Source organism: Centruroides sculpturatus, unplaced genomic scaffold (genome assembly GCF_000671375.1).
Source record: "Centruroides sculpturatus isolate CEXI.00-Female unplaced genomic scaffold, Cexi_2.0 scaffold174, whole genome shotgun sequence".
Taxonomy (NCBI): Eukaryota; Metazoa; Arthropoda; class Arachnida; order Scorpiones; family Buthidae; genus Centruroides; species Centruroides sculpturatus.
In genome coordinates, this window is record NW_019384420.1 from 691,635 (window position 1) to 708,431 (window position 16,797).

Below are 16,797 nucleotides of genomic sequence, written 5' to 3' on the forward strand. Positions count from 1 at the left end.
GAGGTACTCTCTGTTGTGTACTGAGATTAATATTAAGAGAATATATAATAGTATATAATAATTAAAATGCTATATAATATATGAGTGAAAATGGATAACAAGTTAAGGATAAATATTTTAACAAATAATATATATATAGTTAGGAGTAAATATAATTAATTGGAAGAAGAGTAATATATAGATGGTTATGTTGGTAAAGAGGGAGAGAACTGTGACCTTTAGTAAGATAGAACAACAGGTTGTTGATCTCGTTGTCCAGGGTTGCTTCGGGGCATTATTTCACGGGAAGGGTTGGGTTCTACGCTTGTTAGAAGTGGAGTGGCTTCGTTTCGTCCGTTAGGAGCGGTTTCTTCCGGATTTAGAGGCGTTGGTTCGTTCTGGGCGAGTTGTTGGGTCGGAGAGGAAGTTCGTTTGCGTCGTAAAGGAAGGAGTAGTGATTTGTTGAGTGCAGAGGACCTTGACTTGGGTTTCAATTCTGTTAAATAGTGAATATTCACAACTTTGTTGAGGGGGGCCGTTGAATGGGAACATCCAAAGAGCACATAGTGAAATGTGCCATTTGACAAGTGGTTAGTTCATCTCGTTTCAACAGCATATATGATTGTTGGGCCATCAATAAGGCGATAACTGGATATGTAGTATGGAATTGAATAAAGGTATTTAAAGTAGAGATGTATGTTGGGAATTTAATAATTTCATATAGATCAAAATATCCACTGGGGGTTATTAAGGGAATCTTAGCAAAGATTCTAAATTTTCTGAGTAAGGCTATAGTTATAGTATTAATCCACTGGTAGTATTTAAATAACATATCCGGATGGATAGGTTCAATCATCATATACCCGTCTGGGAGCTGGGTTTGGATGTCTCGCAGAGTTCGTAACAGGATATCCTGGGGAATGAAGTAGGTACTTAGATGACCTTGTTCTAAAACATCTATCGCTTCCCTCAGTTCTATTAATTGGAAGTGTAATTCTTGGACAGAGAACTCTATGGTTCTTAAAATAATTTTGTAAGCTAGGTGAAAGCGATATATATTTATTTGTTCTCTGAAAGTTTCGACCTTTTTGAATAATATGTAAATTTGGTGTCGATTGAGTTTACTTATATTTAACGTATCAAACTACTTTACTGAATGATAATTCAGTAAGGTAGTTTGAGATTTTAATAAATGAATTATTTCTTCGTTACGTTGTTTAAGGTTCTCGATTTCGATATGTAAGGCCTCCACTTCTTCAGAAGTAGCGGTGCCAAAGAGGAATTTGAGAGCTTTCCTTCCTGGGTTGAGGAGTCCTCTTTTTTCTTTTCAGTAGTATTGAGGATGATTAGGGTGAGAAGTTCCTGATATTCTCGATGATAATTAAGGAATGAGGTTTTTATTAGTTCTAAGCCTTTAGAAGGAAGAGGTTGGTCAGTGGAGTTGGTCACTGGAAGGTTAAGTGCTCGTTGTTCGATTAGGATATCCAAATAGTCTAAAGACTGGGAAACGAATTGAATTTGTCTTTCTAAATGTTTGAAGGTAAAGTCATTTACGAGGGTCCAATGGCTTGCTGTCATTAGGAAATTTCCTTGATGTAGGAAAACCACACCTTTTTTTTCAGCTCTGAGGAAGTTGTTAAGGTGGTATAGCGGATGCTCCAAAATAAAATGTAAAGTTGAAGATAGATCATTATGAATGTTGTTTTTGGGTGAGGCGATTGTGGTTTCCCTGGAATAGGGGAAATAATGAAATTTTTATTAGAAAGTGAGAGGATATTAAGGGTATTGACAGGCATTAGAACGGGCAAGGTTCTCACGCTTAGCAATTAGGTTTCCTGGGGGAGAAGAGGAAAGGACCAAAAAAAATTAGACTATATAAATATAAACTTTTATTATATGCTTAGATATACATATAGTAGAGAGTTACGAATACATATATTGGGTTAGTAGTTAGTGGTTGGCTTTGCTATGGAGTAATTTGACTGCTGTAGTGTCGAGGTTGTTTCCTTTCCTGTGCAGCTTGATTATGGCGAGAATGTTCCATTGGATGTGAAGTAGGGAATAACAGAGTTCATGAGGCCGTAACAGAAGTGTCATCTTGTGGAGTGTAGTGACCCTCGATACGTACTAGCTCCTCTAAGTATGCCGTCTCCAAGTGTGGAGGGCATTTGTAATCGACGGGAAGAATAATCGTAGTGGGGGTTTTTTCTGTTGGTACTGCGACCAGTTGAAATTGATGGCGGCTTCGAGTGATGGACCCTTGATAAACTTTCGTTTTGGAGGTGGTGAGGGAGGAGAGGAAATGAAAGAGTCCCACCACTGATTATCTGTATTATCCATTTCTGGAAAGTGGTTTGGAAAATTAGGATAGTGCGATCACTCGGTATCGTTTATATTAATAGTGATAATTAGCTTAAAATTATGAAAGGCACCAAAAGAATAGATAGACTCAGCAGAAAGTTCTAACAGAGAGTAGAGGTCATAGGTGTCGATGGAGACCCATAGAGGAATATGGGAAGAGTTCCACTGAAGTGAGTGAGGTTTTCATTTTAAGCTAACTGTGTAAGTAAAGGATGAAAGAGAGGGAGGTTGGGTTAAAATATAGACCTTGATAGAACTATGCTGGTAGCCTGAGGTAGGACGAAGTCATACCTCGGTTTGATAGGCAACAGTTCGGTGAGAACTGCCCACTGGTCAGTGGATGGCTTAGAAAATGCTTTCTCTATCCCGTAAAGTCGGGATTCTTTTGTCAGGTCGAGTGGAGGAGGCGAGAGGGGTCGTCGGTAAAGTGTGAACGATACTAGAAATAAAGACGACTTTTTAATAAACAAACAAACATTTATTTAAACAACATAATCCTAACATACAAAGACTACCTACTTGCGCGTTATTCGAAGGGACCGCGCCGAGAGAGAGTGTACAATATTGGGTCATACCTCTGGTTGATTCGGTCTATTTCTGGTACTGAAGGTTTGGATCTTGATCGGGTAGGCTTCGGGTCGTATATCGGGATCGTCCCAGGGTTCGTTGGCGAGGCGGTCGGCGTGACGTCCTGGATCGCTGCAGGCGGAGTTGACCCCCCTTCCGTGTGGTACCTGGTCTTTATACCTTCGGGTCTCGTGGTCGGGTTTCACCAATCGTAGATTTTTTTGAAAGACGTCCGGGTGATTCAGTTGCGAATTCCGTTGTGAAAGGAAGTTACTCCGGGGCACGGAAGGATAGATTTCCTCCCAGGGAAAATTTTAACACACAAAGAAAAACGGAGAGTTTCATTGTTAAAACAATTGATAGTTTAATATCAAACATTTAATTTTGTTTTTATTAACTCGTTATATTTCTCACAGAACAGTGGGGATTGTCTGAATGGGTTTTAGTGACGACGATGACAAACTTCTGGCCATAACAGGCTAAGAGGGTAGCCCATATTAGTGGACTAGGGCCTTCCACATAAAGACCAAGGAAGAGTAGAGAAGATCGGTTAAATTTGTTTATTTGGGGATGAGCTTGCTGGAGGTGAGGTGAGATAAGGGCCCACTCTCCTTCCCACAGACAATTTAGATTTCTGAGAGGACAAGGTAAAGGGGTGAATGGGCACTGCTGTCCGTGAAATTCTTGATCTTCAGTTGTTAAATATTCAGGGCATTCATGTGCCTGGTTAATACATGGTAATCTTAAAGAGGAGGCTATTTGTTCTGCGACGAGACTACGGATATGTCCCATAGTGTTGTGGCACGTATGGCATTGGGTGATGCGTGGTCTGCATTGTGAACAAACAATGTGGTCATTTGTGCATTGATATACAGGCAACCTCACGCTCTCAAGGCAAATGGGACAGCTGAGTAAAGTGGTCAAAAACTTTTTAATGGTTATAGAAGCCATAATTCTGAAAGGAAGAAGGAGTATATATAAGGAATGATAATTATTATGAAATTAATTTTAAAGATGGCACCAACTACCACAAGCAATCGCAGTAGACAGGGGAGGACCGGTCTGCTTGATAGCAGGTAACCCCAACTAACCAAGAGCAGACAAAGGTGCCAGACACAACACAACACGTAATACAAACACAACACTTACACAATCACAAACGTAAACACTGGTATCCACAACAGTATCCAAACATGGCTGCTATCCAAGATGGCTGGCTCTGGCTAATGAAGATGGCTGCCACTGACAATCCAATATGGCTACTCCTGGAGATGGATCACTAGTTCAAGTGAGGAAGCCAAGATGGTGGAACTCCAAATGCAGACACTTTCAGAATTAAACTAAGCCTAGCAAAGCTAAGCCTAACTTTTTGTGCATTGATATACATTGATGCAGACACTTTCAGAATCAAACTCGCACAAAAAGTTAGGCTTAGGTTTGCTAAGACTAACTTTTTGTGCGAGTTTAATTCTGAAAGTGTCCTAACTGTAGTGCTAAGCCTAGCACTACAGTTAGGACTAAATTAGCCCTAACTCCCTATACTAAAACACAGAACTACCCTAGTTAAGCCTACCCCTCGATGTGGGTTCCTGTCCGTGGTGAGGGGACCTCCCAGAGATGGTTTAGATACTCTTCTTTACCATCCATGGGATCTGAACGCCCACCCACGTGTTTGCCGTGCGTGGTGTCCCGTATGCCGGAAAGGAGGATCCTGGTAGTTGAGGGGCAACATAACGTCCCCAACACAGGAGGCTCAAATCAGGCTCCGTTTGAGTCAATCGGCTGGTCGTTGAGTCATTCTTGACCTCGGCTTGGAGTCAACTGATCGATGCAGACCGGGTGGACATGTCATACAAGATGTGCTCTTCTTGACTGCATTGTGAGGGTATAGCTCCTGGGAAACCCTGGTGTGACGGTCTATGGGACTCTCCCATGTGACGGCATCCCCTTGTTGGGCCCCGTGGTGGGTGGGGTCACTAAGAGCTGAATAATTATTTCTAAATATGGATTCACTAAAGAACAAACAAACATGTACTAATGCTACTCCAAAGGAGGTTAGTTCCTCCAACCAACCGTCATATCTCATTGTGCATGCCACAGGAGAAATACTTTTATCTAAACGTTCCCCCTTTTTGATTCAAAAACTCTTTGAATCGACCATTGGGCATCCTTAAAAAATCCAAAAGTTAAGGTCAGGAGATCTGCTAGTAGAAGCAGCCTCCTCTCAACAGTCTGAAAAACTATTGAAAATGAAATCTCTAGGAGACATACAAGTCACTATCACACCACACACAAGTTTGAACTCATCACGTGGTGTGATATCTGAAATCGATCTGATGTCTGAGGACGAATCAGATATTCAGATCGGCCTTTCAGATCAAGGAGTTACTGCCATACGACGCATCTCCATTCGTCGAGATGGCAAGATAATTCGTACAAAACATCTAATTGTCACATTTAATAAACCAACATTACCATCCTTTCTTACCGCAGGATATTTGCGCTGTTCGGTTCGCCCATATATTCCAAACCCGCTGCGTTGTTTCAATTGCCAGCGATTTGGACATTCCCAAACATCCTGTCGAGGCAAAAGTTTATGTGCACAGTGTGGAGTTGAAGGCCACCAGAGTACTGAGTGTACCAGCACTCCATGCTGTGTAAACTGCAAGGATGCCCATCCTGCCTACTCTCGGAAATGCCCTGCATGGCAAAGAGAGAAAGAGATTCAGCGCATAAAAACAGTTAACAACATATCGTATCCAGAGGCTCGGCGCATGGTCACTTTAAGTGTCCCCTTGAAACAGAAGACATTTGCAGCTGCTTTGAAGTCTACAAAGACATGTGGGGTTCAAACAGATATTTCTGTTTCCCCAAATGAATCTCTCACACGTCATGCAAAATGTTTACTTACACCATCCACCCAAACACCAGAAAAGGAAAATATAAAACTGAAAACACCCCTACCTAAAACAGGGGTAATAACAAGAAACCTGGGTTCCAAAAAGGCAAGTAAGAACCCGTTAAACAAACAGAGAGTGAAAGCTGCTCTCTCTAAATCTAAAAAATCAGAGGCTCAATCTATGAGTGAGTTCTCTGACTTCTCTGAAGAAGAGACCCACAAGGAGGTTACAAAACCAATGTCACCTCCAAAAGAGAAACCCCCTATTAAATTAAAGAGGGATACCCATGCAAAGAATGCTGCCTCAAACACATAATGGATTATAAAATAATCCAATGGAACTGTCGTGGTTTCCGCAACAACTTCTCTGACATTAAACACTTGACGTCATCTACCTCATCTCTCTGTGTGGCACTCCAGGAGACTCATTTGAAACCTGGAGAAAGCATTACTTTAAAAGGATTCCATCTCTACCGCAAGGACGATGATAGCCACAACCGTGCCAGTGGAGGTGTGGCTATTGTAGTTTCAAATCACATCCCATCCTTGCCGGTACAAATCACCACTAATTTGCAAGCCGTGGCAGCTAGAATATCTATTGGAGTAACTGTCACAGTTTGTTCTATATACTTGCCACCAGATGTCAGAGTGAATGAGAATGAATTGGATACTTTGGTTGAACAGCTACCAACACCATTTCTTTTACTGGGTGACTTCAATGGTCACAATCCTATGTGGGGCAGTCCTGACATCAATCGTCGAGGCAGAGCCATCGAGAGATTTATAGGTAATCACCAACTGTACCTATTTAATACTGGAGAAGTGACATACTTCCATGCCCCATCAAGAACGTTCACTGCCATTGATTTATCATTAGCAACTCCGAATCTGTTTTCAGCATTTACATGGGAGGTTGGATCTAATCCACTCTCTAGTGACCACTTCCCAATATTTCTAAAATATCGAGGCAGAGAAAGCTGTGAAACAGCCCGTCCACCACGCTGGAAACTGGAAACGGCAGATTGGCCTGCATTCTCCTCTTTGGCTAACATCACTGAGGAAATGGTCAATACTGCTGATATCAATGATGCAGTTGAAGTTGTCACTTCTAGTATTATACAGGCAGCTGAAAAAACAATGGGGAAAACATCAACCAGATATCCAAAGCATCCGAAACCATGGTGGAACCAGAATTGCGAGGCAGCATTTAAAGCACAAAAGAAAGCATGGGGGATTTTCAGAAGATACCCTAGTGCTGAAAATTTGACTGCTTTTAAAAAAGCAAAGGCAAATGCCAGAAGAGTTAGAAGGCAAAGCCAAAGGGATTCTTGGAGGAAGTATGTTTCTAGTATAACATCATCTACTAGCTCAAAAGCAGTCTGGGATAAAATCCATAAAATCAATGGGAAATATACTTCTCATTCTCTGTCCATGCTAGAAAATAATGGCACAATAGTCAGCGATATACAGGGTATTGTCGATTTATTGGGAGAAACATTTTCGTCTTCATCCAGTAATATTATGTATCCAAGAAATTTTCAGGCTTATAAAGCCCAAAGCGAAAAACAATATTTAAATTTCCATTCTTCATCTAATGAGGAATATAATGTGCCATTCACTAACATAGAACTACATACAGCGATCTCTCGCTCGGGGAATAGTGCTGTAGGCCCGGATAAAATCCACTACAGCATGATTAAAAATCTGTCAAACAATTCCCTTTGTAATCTTCTAAATCTGTTTAACAGAATATGGACAGAACATACTTTTCCTGACTCTTGGAGGCTATCGATCATTATTCCCATTCCGAAGCCTGGTAAAGACCACAAGAATCCCTCAAATTATAGACCAATCTCTCTGACAAGTTGTCTCTGTAAACTCTTTGAGAGGATGGTAAACAGACGTCTGATGTATCTCTTAGAGAAAAATGAATACTTTTCACCACATCAGAGTGGTTTTCGTAGGAACAGAAGTACCACTGATAACTTAGTAAACCTTGAAACATCTATACGCGAAGCGTTTGTTAGACGACAGCACTTAGTGTCAGTATTTTTTGATATAGAGAAGGCCTATGATCGCTGTTAGCGTTATGGGATACTCCGTGATCTGTACCAATTTGGATTGCGGGGCAATTTGCCAATTTTTATAAAAAACTTCCTACAGAATTGAAGATTCCAAGTTAGGATGGGCAACACACTATCTAGGCTCTTCACCCAAGAAGAAGGTGTTCTTCAAGGTTATATTTTGATCGTGACTCTGTTCCTAATTAAAATTAATAGCATAGCTAACTGTCTTCCCTATAGTGTGAAACACTCTTTGTATGTGGATGACTTTCAGATCTCCTGCCAGTCTAGCAACATGAGTTTTATCGAGAGACAACTGCAAATCTCCCTAAATCGCATAGACCATTGGTCAAAGATTAATGGTTTTAATTTCAACATAGAGAAGACCTCGTGTATCCACTTTTGCTGAAGGCGTGGTTTGCACCTGGATCCAGAAATTTACCTAAATGGGGATAAAATTCCAATGGTGAATGAGACTAAGTTTTTGGGTGTTTGTTTTGACCAAAAACTGACATTTTTGCCGCACTTGCGCAACCTGAAGAGTAGATGTTTAAAATCTCTAAACCTTTTAAAGGTATTATGCTGCTCATTCTGGGGAGCAGATAAAGTTTCAATGCTCAGGATTTATAGGGCCCTTGTCTGCTCTAAGCTGGACTACGGTTGCATTGTTTATGGCTCTGCGCGAGAATCTACTCTTTGGATGCTGGATCCAATCCATCATCAAGCTTTGCGTTTGTGCACCGGTGCATTTCGAACTTCCCCTGTTCAAAGTTTGTATGTGGATGGTTATGAGCCTCCACTATCAGTCAGGAGAGAACAGTTGTCTCTTTTTTATTATATAAAACAAAAATCTTTTACTAAACCTTCAGTTGATTGTACAGTATTAGATATTCAGCTGAAAAGGTTATTTGAAGCTCGCCCAAGTAGTGTCCCCCCATTTGCCATCAGAATGGAGAATGTAAGCAGCATGATCGACCTTGACACAAGCAACATTTCACAGCTAGAGGTTGATAGTATAACACCTTGGTCAACTCCAGTGATAAATGTTGTCCTTAGCTTAAAGCAATTTTTTAAAGAATCCACTCCAGACTACGTTTACAGACAGCACTTTGCAAAAATTCAACATTGTGACAGGAATCTAATTCCAATATATACTGATGGATCTAAATCTGATAACTATGTTGGCTTAGCCTTTGTTTGCCAAAATGAAATTGTGGCAGAACAAATAGCACCAAATTCTTCCATCTTTTCTGCGGAGTTGCGGGCTATTTATTTAGCCCTAAAGTATATAAATAGAAAAGGTCATCGTTGCTGCGTTATTTACACTGACTCAGTTAGTGCTTTTCGGGCTCTGATCTTGTATGAACCTAGTTCTCACTCCATAGTTACTAAAATTTGAAAACTAATTTGCCATCTTACTACGAGAAATTTTTCTGTGAAGTTTTGTTGGGCCCAGGCCACGTGGGTATAAGAGGTAACGACGCGGACACAGCTGCTAAGTCAGCAAGTCCTTCACAGCATACACTGCGTATTGAAGGAGGTGATTTGAAGCTAGTTGTTAAAAAACGACTAGCAGAGAGATGGCAAGACGTGGAACGCACAAGTCCACAATAAACTACACGAGATCAAACCTATGATAGAAAATTGGACACGTAAGAAACAGTATGACAGGAGATCTGAAGTTATTCTTACTCGCTTGAGAATTGGACATACTCGGTTGACTCATGAATACCTTTTGAAGGGTGAAGACCAGCCAGTATGTGAGTATTGCAACTGCTTTTTAAGCGTAAAACACATACTTTGCCACTGCATTGCTTACGATCAAAGTCGTAGACAGCATTTTGGAAATGCAAATTTGAGAGAGATTTTGGGCAAAAGGCCAAATCTGGACAACATAGTGGACTTTCTGAAAGTCAATAATTTGTATAGAGAGATTTGATCACTTATTTATTTATTTTACAGTTTTATTTACCTTGTTTTGCATATTTATATTGTATATAATTTTAGTTGTTGTTTATATATTTATGTAATTTTGTGATATATTTTTTATGTTATTAATAAGTATTAAGAGATTTGTATGTATTTTATTATATGTATGTATTTATACAGTTTTATTTAAATTATTGTATATATTCTTTGTTTTTTTATTTATTTACTTTTTTATTTAATTTTGTTATATGAAAATTTTTCACCATTTGCTTTGGCTCAGCTTAGCCTATATGGCTCTTGCGCCAAAAAACCAAACAAACAAACAAACTAGTTAAGCCTAAAGTTAGGCCTAGCACACAAAACATAGAAAATTCACTGTCTGGAGCTCAGAAATACACAACCTACCTCTTCAGAAGCAGAACTTGCCAGGGAAAGGCAGTGCTGAGAAAGAAAACGAGGTTGAACTCGGAGGTATAGCCTGTTTTAGACAAGAAGAGGAGGAAGATTTAAAGCGTAATTAGAAGAGGTTAGAGAGAAGGGGAGTTTAAGGTATGATAGGAAAGAAGGAAAATAGTCAACCTAGGGTCATGGGACCCCATGAGTGCCCTGCATCGGTCTTTATTAAACAAATAAGACAATACAAATGGATACATAATATAGGACAGTGCATACAGTAGGATACAGTGGGAACAGATTAACATGATAAATGGCACGACAATAGCAGTACAGATATATAAGGTGCACAAGTACACAAATGAAAACATTACATACAATGATAATAAATGAACAGTGAAGCGACAAATGGTGTAAGACTACAAAGAGGCCATCAAAGTTACATAGAATAGACAACTATACAAAAGATGCAACTTACAAAATATTATGATACAGAGATAAAATACAGAAGGACGTAACAAGATGACGCGACAGTATTAATACATAAATGTTAAAGATACTTGAGAACTAAATGATAACGTCCAGTGCGCATGAAGGCTGGGCAATGGGCAAAACATAAGTGCAAATGCAATGATAAATGAGTGAACAGCAAAATAGCGCAACAATGAGTGCTAAAAGCGGTAGTGTACAATAATATTAGTTGATAACCGTAATTAAATGACATACAGAACACATGGAAAGATTACAATATAAAACAGAGGAAGCTGTCCGGAAAGGGACAAGTGTGTTCGCGAATACATTATTGAACAGCTTAATGATTGATTAATACAGCAAAGACAGTAGTTGAGACAAAAAACATTAAAACAGGTTATGTAGAGACAAAGTTAAGGTGTCCGCAGCGGACAAATTGAGGCAGGGAGGACCAAGAAGAAAAGCTGAGAGCAGCTAATCCAGTTTCTTGATCTCCGTGGCAAAGTTTTTAAGAGCAACGAAGATTTTCTTTTCACTGGTGAAGTCTTTTAACATACATGGCCAATGGAAGCCATTGTCTATGACAGTATCAGAAAGCTTCTTACGTTGCCTGGCATACTGTGGGCAGTGGAAAATGATGTGGTTGGGTTCTTCTTCTTCATTCATGCTGCAGTTGCACATACCATCAGTTTTATCAAGGAAACGTTTGAGATATGTGTTAAGATTTCCATGCCCGGTGAGAAGCTGTGTAAGCTGAAAGCTTGGAAGTAAAGGATTAAATACGTTGTCTGTGGGACAGGGGAAAAAGCTGTGTGTAAGTCTACTCGTATCACCATTGTCCCACCTGATTTTCCAGGTATTTAGCATAATTTTATGGATAAGACTACTCAGGAGCTTTTTACTGACTTTATCGTAGGAGTGGCTGGAAGTCTTTAAAGGAGCACCACGGGTGAGAAGGTCAGCCCTCTCGTTCCCAGCATGTCCCTTAGTCCAGTGAAGGTAGACCCTTATGTTTAAGTTTGTAAGATCCTGAAGATTACTAATACAATTCTTGATGATAGGTAGTTTGGAGTTGATTTTGGCAATTTGTTGCAGGGCAACCCTACTGTCACTAAATATGTGAAAGCTGTAGTTGGGCCAATTATGATGAGCATTCACAATCCAGTTAATGGCGTGTTGAATTGCCAGTGACTCCGCCTGGTTATTGGTGCAGTGCGAGGCCAGTTTTCTGGACCACTGCTGAAGGCAATGCTGACCATTATTTACTACGAAGGCACTCCCAACACCTTGGTCAGATTTGGATCCATCAGTGAAAATGGAGATGACTTGCTTGTCACTGTAGTTTGAGTCATAATTCACATTGGGAGCAAAGCTCGGGTGGTAGTGAGAGGGGAGGCTGGACATATCAGCACCATTGGTGGCAATAAATTCAGCTAGTGCAATGAGCTTTTCTTCACAGTCTTCTTTTTTGATAGTGGCATTGAATTGCTGTGTGTTGATGTGGTTATCCGCTAACTTAAAAGATTATATCTGATGTAGATTTCTATTATCTTTAAGTCGATAGGGAGAGTACGATTGATAACAAGCAAGGCCTCCGTAGGAGCAGTCTTGTAGGACTTAGCAATGTTGATTGCCATCAGTTTTTGGATAGAGAGTAGTTTCCTTTTAATATGTATTCTTTTCACAGAAGAGCCCCAAATTTCAGCACCATATGTGACAATGGGCTCAATAGCATCACAGTATAATATTCTACTTGTAGAGGGATTAAAGCCCCACTGGTTTCTACATATAGTCTTGAGTGTCTGGGCTATCTTGACCGCCTTTTCGTATATGCTCGGTCCAATTTAGCTTTGGATCTAACATAATGCCCAGGTATTTAACCGAGGTAGCATTCTTAATTCTGGTATTGTTGATTTTATACTAGGTCCCTTTTTTAGGATGTTGCCCTTTGGGAACCCGATGACATTGCATTTCTTGTAGTTAATTCTAAGCTTATTACTATCACACCAGTCAGAGATATTATTGAGAGTTGAGTTTACCCTTTCCTGAAGTACCTCATGGTTGACATGACTCAAGATAAGAGCTGTATCATCCACGTATTCCTGGATGAGCACTTAATGCTCAGGTGGAAAGTTATCTTGAAGCTTCAGAAGGTTGTTGTACAAAATGTTCCAGAGATACAGTCCAGACTTGGAGCCCTGAGGGCAGCCCCTACGGATATTACTGTGATGATAAGTGTTGTTACCAGTGTCAACCATGATGCTACGATCTTGAAGGTAGCTGGCAGTTAGATTGTAAATATTCCCTGGACACCTGTCACTCCTCAAATTGGCCAGGATAGCTGGCCACCAAGCGTGGTCAAAGGCGCCCTTAAAATCAATTGTGACCAAAATGCTGTGTTTACCTTTCTCCCGAGCATTAAGGATCCTTGTCTTAAGGTTGTCCATATTTCATTAAAAGGATTCCATCTCTACCGCAAGGATGATGATAGCCACAACCGTGCCAGTGGAGGTGTGGCTATTGTAGTTTCAAATCACATCCCATCCTTGCCGGTACAAATCACAACTAATTTGCAAGCCGTGGCAGCTAGAATATCTATTGGAGTAACTGTCACAGTTTGTTCTATATACTTGCCCCACCAGATGTCAGAGTGAATGAGAATGAATTGGATACTTTGGTTGAACAGCTACCAACACCATTTCTTTTACTGGGTGACTTCAATGGTCACAATCCTATCCGGGGCAGTCCCGACATCAATCGTCGAGGCAGAGCCATTGAGAGATTTATAGGTAATCACCAACTGTACCTATTTAATACTGGAGAAGTGACATACTTTCATGCCCCATCAAGAACGTTCACTGCCATTGATCTATCATTAGCAACTCCGAATCTGTTTTCAGCATTTACATGGGAGGTTGGATCTAATCCACTCTCTAGCGACCACTTCCCAATATTTCTAAAATAACGAGGCAGAGAAAGCTGTGAAACAGCCCGTCCACCACGCTGGAAACTGGAAACAGCAGATTGGCCTGCATTTTCCTCTTTGGCTAACATCACTGAGGAAATGGTCAATACTGCTGATATCAATGATGCAGTTGCATTTGTCACTTCTACTATTATTCAGGCAGCTGAAAAAACAATGGGGAAAACATCAACAAGATACCCAAAGCATCCGAAACCATGGTGGAACCAGAATTGTGAGGCAGCATTTAAAGCACAAAAGAAAGCATGGGGGATTTTCAGAAGATACCCCACTGCTAGAAATTTGATTGCTTTTAAAAAAGCAAAGGCAAATGCCAGAAGAGTTAGAAGGCAAAGCCAAAGGGATCCTTGGAGGAAGTATGTTTCTAGCATAACATCTTCCACTAGCTCAAAAGCAGTTTGGGATAGAATCCATAAAATTAATGGAAAATATGCTTCTCACTCTCTGTCCATGCTAGAAAATAATGGCACAATAGTCAGCAATATACAGGGTATTGTTGATTTATTGGGAGAAACATTTTTGTCTTCATCCAGTAATATTATGTATTCAAGAAATTTTCAGGCTTATAAAGCCCAAAGCGAAAAACAATATTTAAATTTCCATTCTTCATCTAATGAGGAATATAATGTGCCATTCACTAACATAGAACTACATACAGCGATCTCTCGCTCGGGGAATAGTGCTGTAGGCCCAGATAAAATCCACTACAGCATGATTAAAAATCTGTCAAACAATTCCCTTTGTAATCTTCTAAACCTGTTTAACAGAATATGGACAGAACATACTTTTTCTGACTCTTGGAGGCTATTGATCATTATTCTCATTTAGAAGCCTGGTAAAGACCACAAGAATTCCTTAAATTATAGACCAATCTCTCTGACGAGTTGTCTCTGTAAATTCTTTGAGAGGATGTTAAACAGACGTCTGATGTATCTCTTAGAGAAAAATGAATACTTTTCACAACATCAAAGTGATTTTCGTAGGAACAGAAGTACCACTGATAACTTAGTAAACCTTGAAACAAGTATACGCGAAGCGTTTGTTAGACGACAACACTTAGTGTCTGTGTTTTTTGATATAGAAAAGGCCTATGATCGCTGTTGGCGATATGGGATACTCCGTGATCTGGACCATTTCGGATTTCGGGGTAATTTGCCAATTTTCATAAAAAACTTCATAGAGAATCGAAGATTCCAAGTCAGGATGGGCAACACTTTATCTAGGCCTTTCACGCAACAAGAAGGTGTTCCTCAAGGCTCTATTTTGAGTGTGACTCTGTTCCTAATTAAAATTAATAGCATAGCTAACTGTCTTCCCCTAGTGTGAAACACTCTTTGTATGTGGATGACTTTCAGATCTCCTGCCAGTCTAGCAACATGAGTTTTATCAAGAGACAACTACAAACCTTTTTAAATCGCATAGACCATTGGTCCAAGACTAATGGTTTTAGTTTTAACACGGAAAAGACCTCGTGCATCCACTTTTGTCGAAGGCGTGGTTTGCATTTGGATCCGGAAATTTACCTAAACGGGGATAAAATCCCAATGGTGAACGAGACTAAGTTTTTGGGTGTTTCTTTCGATAATAAACTGACATTTTTGCCACACTTGCGCAACCTGAAGAGTAGATGTTTAAAATCTTTAAACCTTTTAAAGGTACTATGCTGCTCATCCTGGGGAGCAGACAAAGTTTCGATGCTCAGGATTTATAGGGCCCTTGTTCGCTCTAAGCTGGACTACGGTTGCATTGTTTATGGCTCTGCGCGAGAATCTACTCTTCGGATGCTGGATCCAATCCACCATCAAGCTTTGCGTTTGTGCACCGGTGCATTTCGAACTTCCCCTGTTCAAAGTTTGTATGTGGATGCTTATGAGCCTTCACTATCTCTCAGGAGAGAACAGTTGTCTCTCTTTTATTACATTAAACAAAAATCTCAGAAAAAACTTACAGCTGATTGTTCAGATACTCAGCTGAAAAGATTATTTGCCGCTCGGACGAGTTGTGTCCCCACATTCGACATAAGAATGGAGAATGTAAGCAGCACGATTGACCTAGACACAAGCAACATCTCACATGTTGAGGTTAATAGTATTTCACCTTGGTCATCTTCACCGATCGATGTTGATTTAAGCTTAAAGCAGTTCCCTAAAGAAACCACGCCAGACTACGTCTATAGACAGCACTTCGCAGAAATTCAGCATTGTAACAGGAATTTAATTCCTATATACACCGATGGATCTAAGTCGGATAACTATGTTGGCTTAGCCTTTGTTTGCCAGGATGAAATTGTGGCAGAACAAATAGCACCGAATTCTTCCATCTTTTCTGCGGAGTTGCAGGCTATTTACTTAGCCTTAAAGCATATAAATCGGAAAGGTCATCGTTGCTGCGTGATTTACACTGACTCAGTTAGTGCACTTCAGGCTTTGATCTCGTATGAACCTAGTTCTCACTCTCTAGTTATTAAAATTCAGAAACTAATTTGTCATCTCACTACAAGAAATTTATTTGTGAAGTTCTGTTGGGTCCCAGGCCACGTGGGTATAAGAGGTAATGAAGAAGCTGATACAGCTGCTAAGTCAGCAAGCCCTTCACAGCATACAATGCGTATTGAAGGAGGTGATTTGAAGCTAGTTGTTAAAAAACGACTAGCCGAGAGATGGCAAATCATGTGGAATGCACAAATCCACAATAAACTTTACGAGATCAAACCTTTGGTAGAAAATTGGACACATAATAGGCAATATGATAGGAGATCTGAGGTTATCCTTACTCGTCTGAGAATTGGACACACTCGACTGACTCATCAATACCTTTTGAAGGGAGATGACGAACCAGTATGTCAGCACTGCAACTGTGCTGTAAGTGTTAAACACATATTTTGCAACTGTGTTGCTTTTGATCAGAGTCGTAGACAGCATTTCGGAAATGCAAGCCTTAGAGACATTTTGGGCCAGAGGCCAAATCTGGATAATATACTGGACTTTCTAAAAGTCATTAATATGTATAGGGAAATCTGATGAATTAATTATTGTACAGTTTTATTTACGTTGAGTTGCATATATAAATTATTGTATATATATTTTGTTGTTGTTTGTTTATTTATTTTTGTTGTCGCTTATTTATTTATTTTTGTTGTTACTTATTTATTC

General features: G+C 40.0%; 1 protein-coding gene across 1 annotated transcript; it reads right to left on the reverse strand.

The window, feature by feature from the left end:
* Window positions 1–11,136: 11,136 nt before the first annotated feature.
* LOC111619356 lies at window positions 11,137–12,066 on the reverse strand. Its single transcript, XM_023361065.1, has one exon. It carries the CDS (start codon window positions 12,064–12,066, stop codon window positions 11,137–11,139), a length of 930 nt encoding a protein of 309 aa, XP_023216833.1.
* Window positions 12,067–16,797: the final 4,731 nt, after the last annotated feature.

Excerpts from the sequence above, each read along its gene's own strand:
- LOC111619356 (XM_023361065.1), bottom strand. The coding sequence starts at position 12,066 with ATGTCCAGCCTCCCCTCTCACTACCACCCGAGCTTTGCTCCCAATGTG.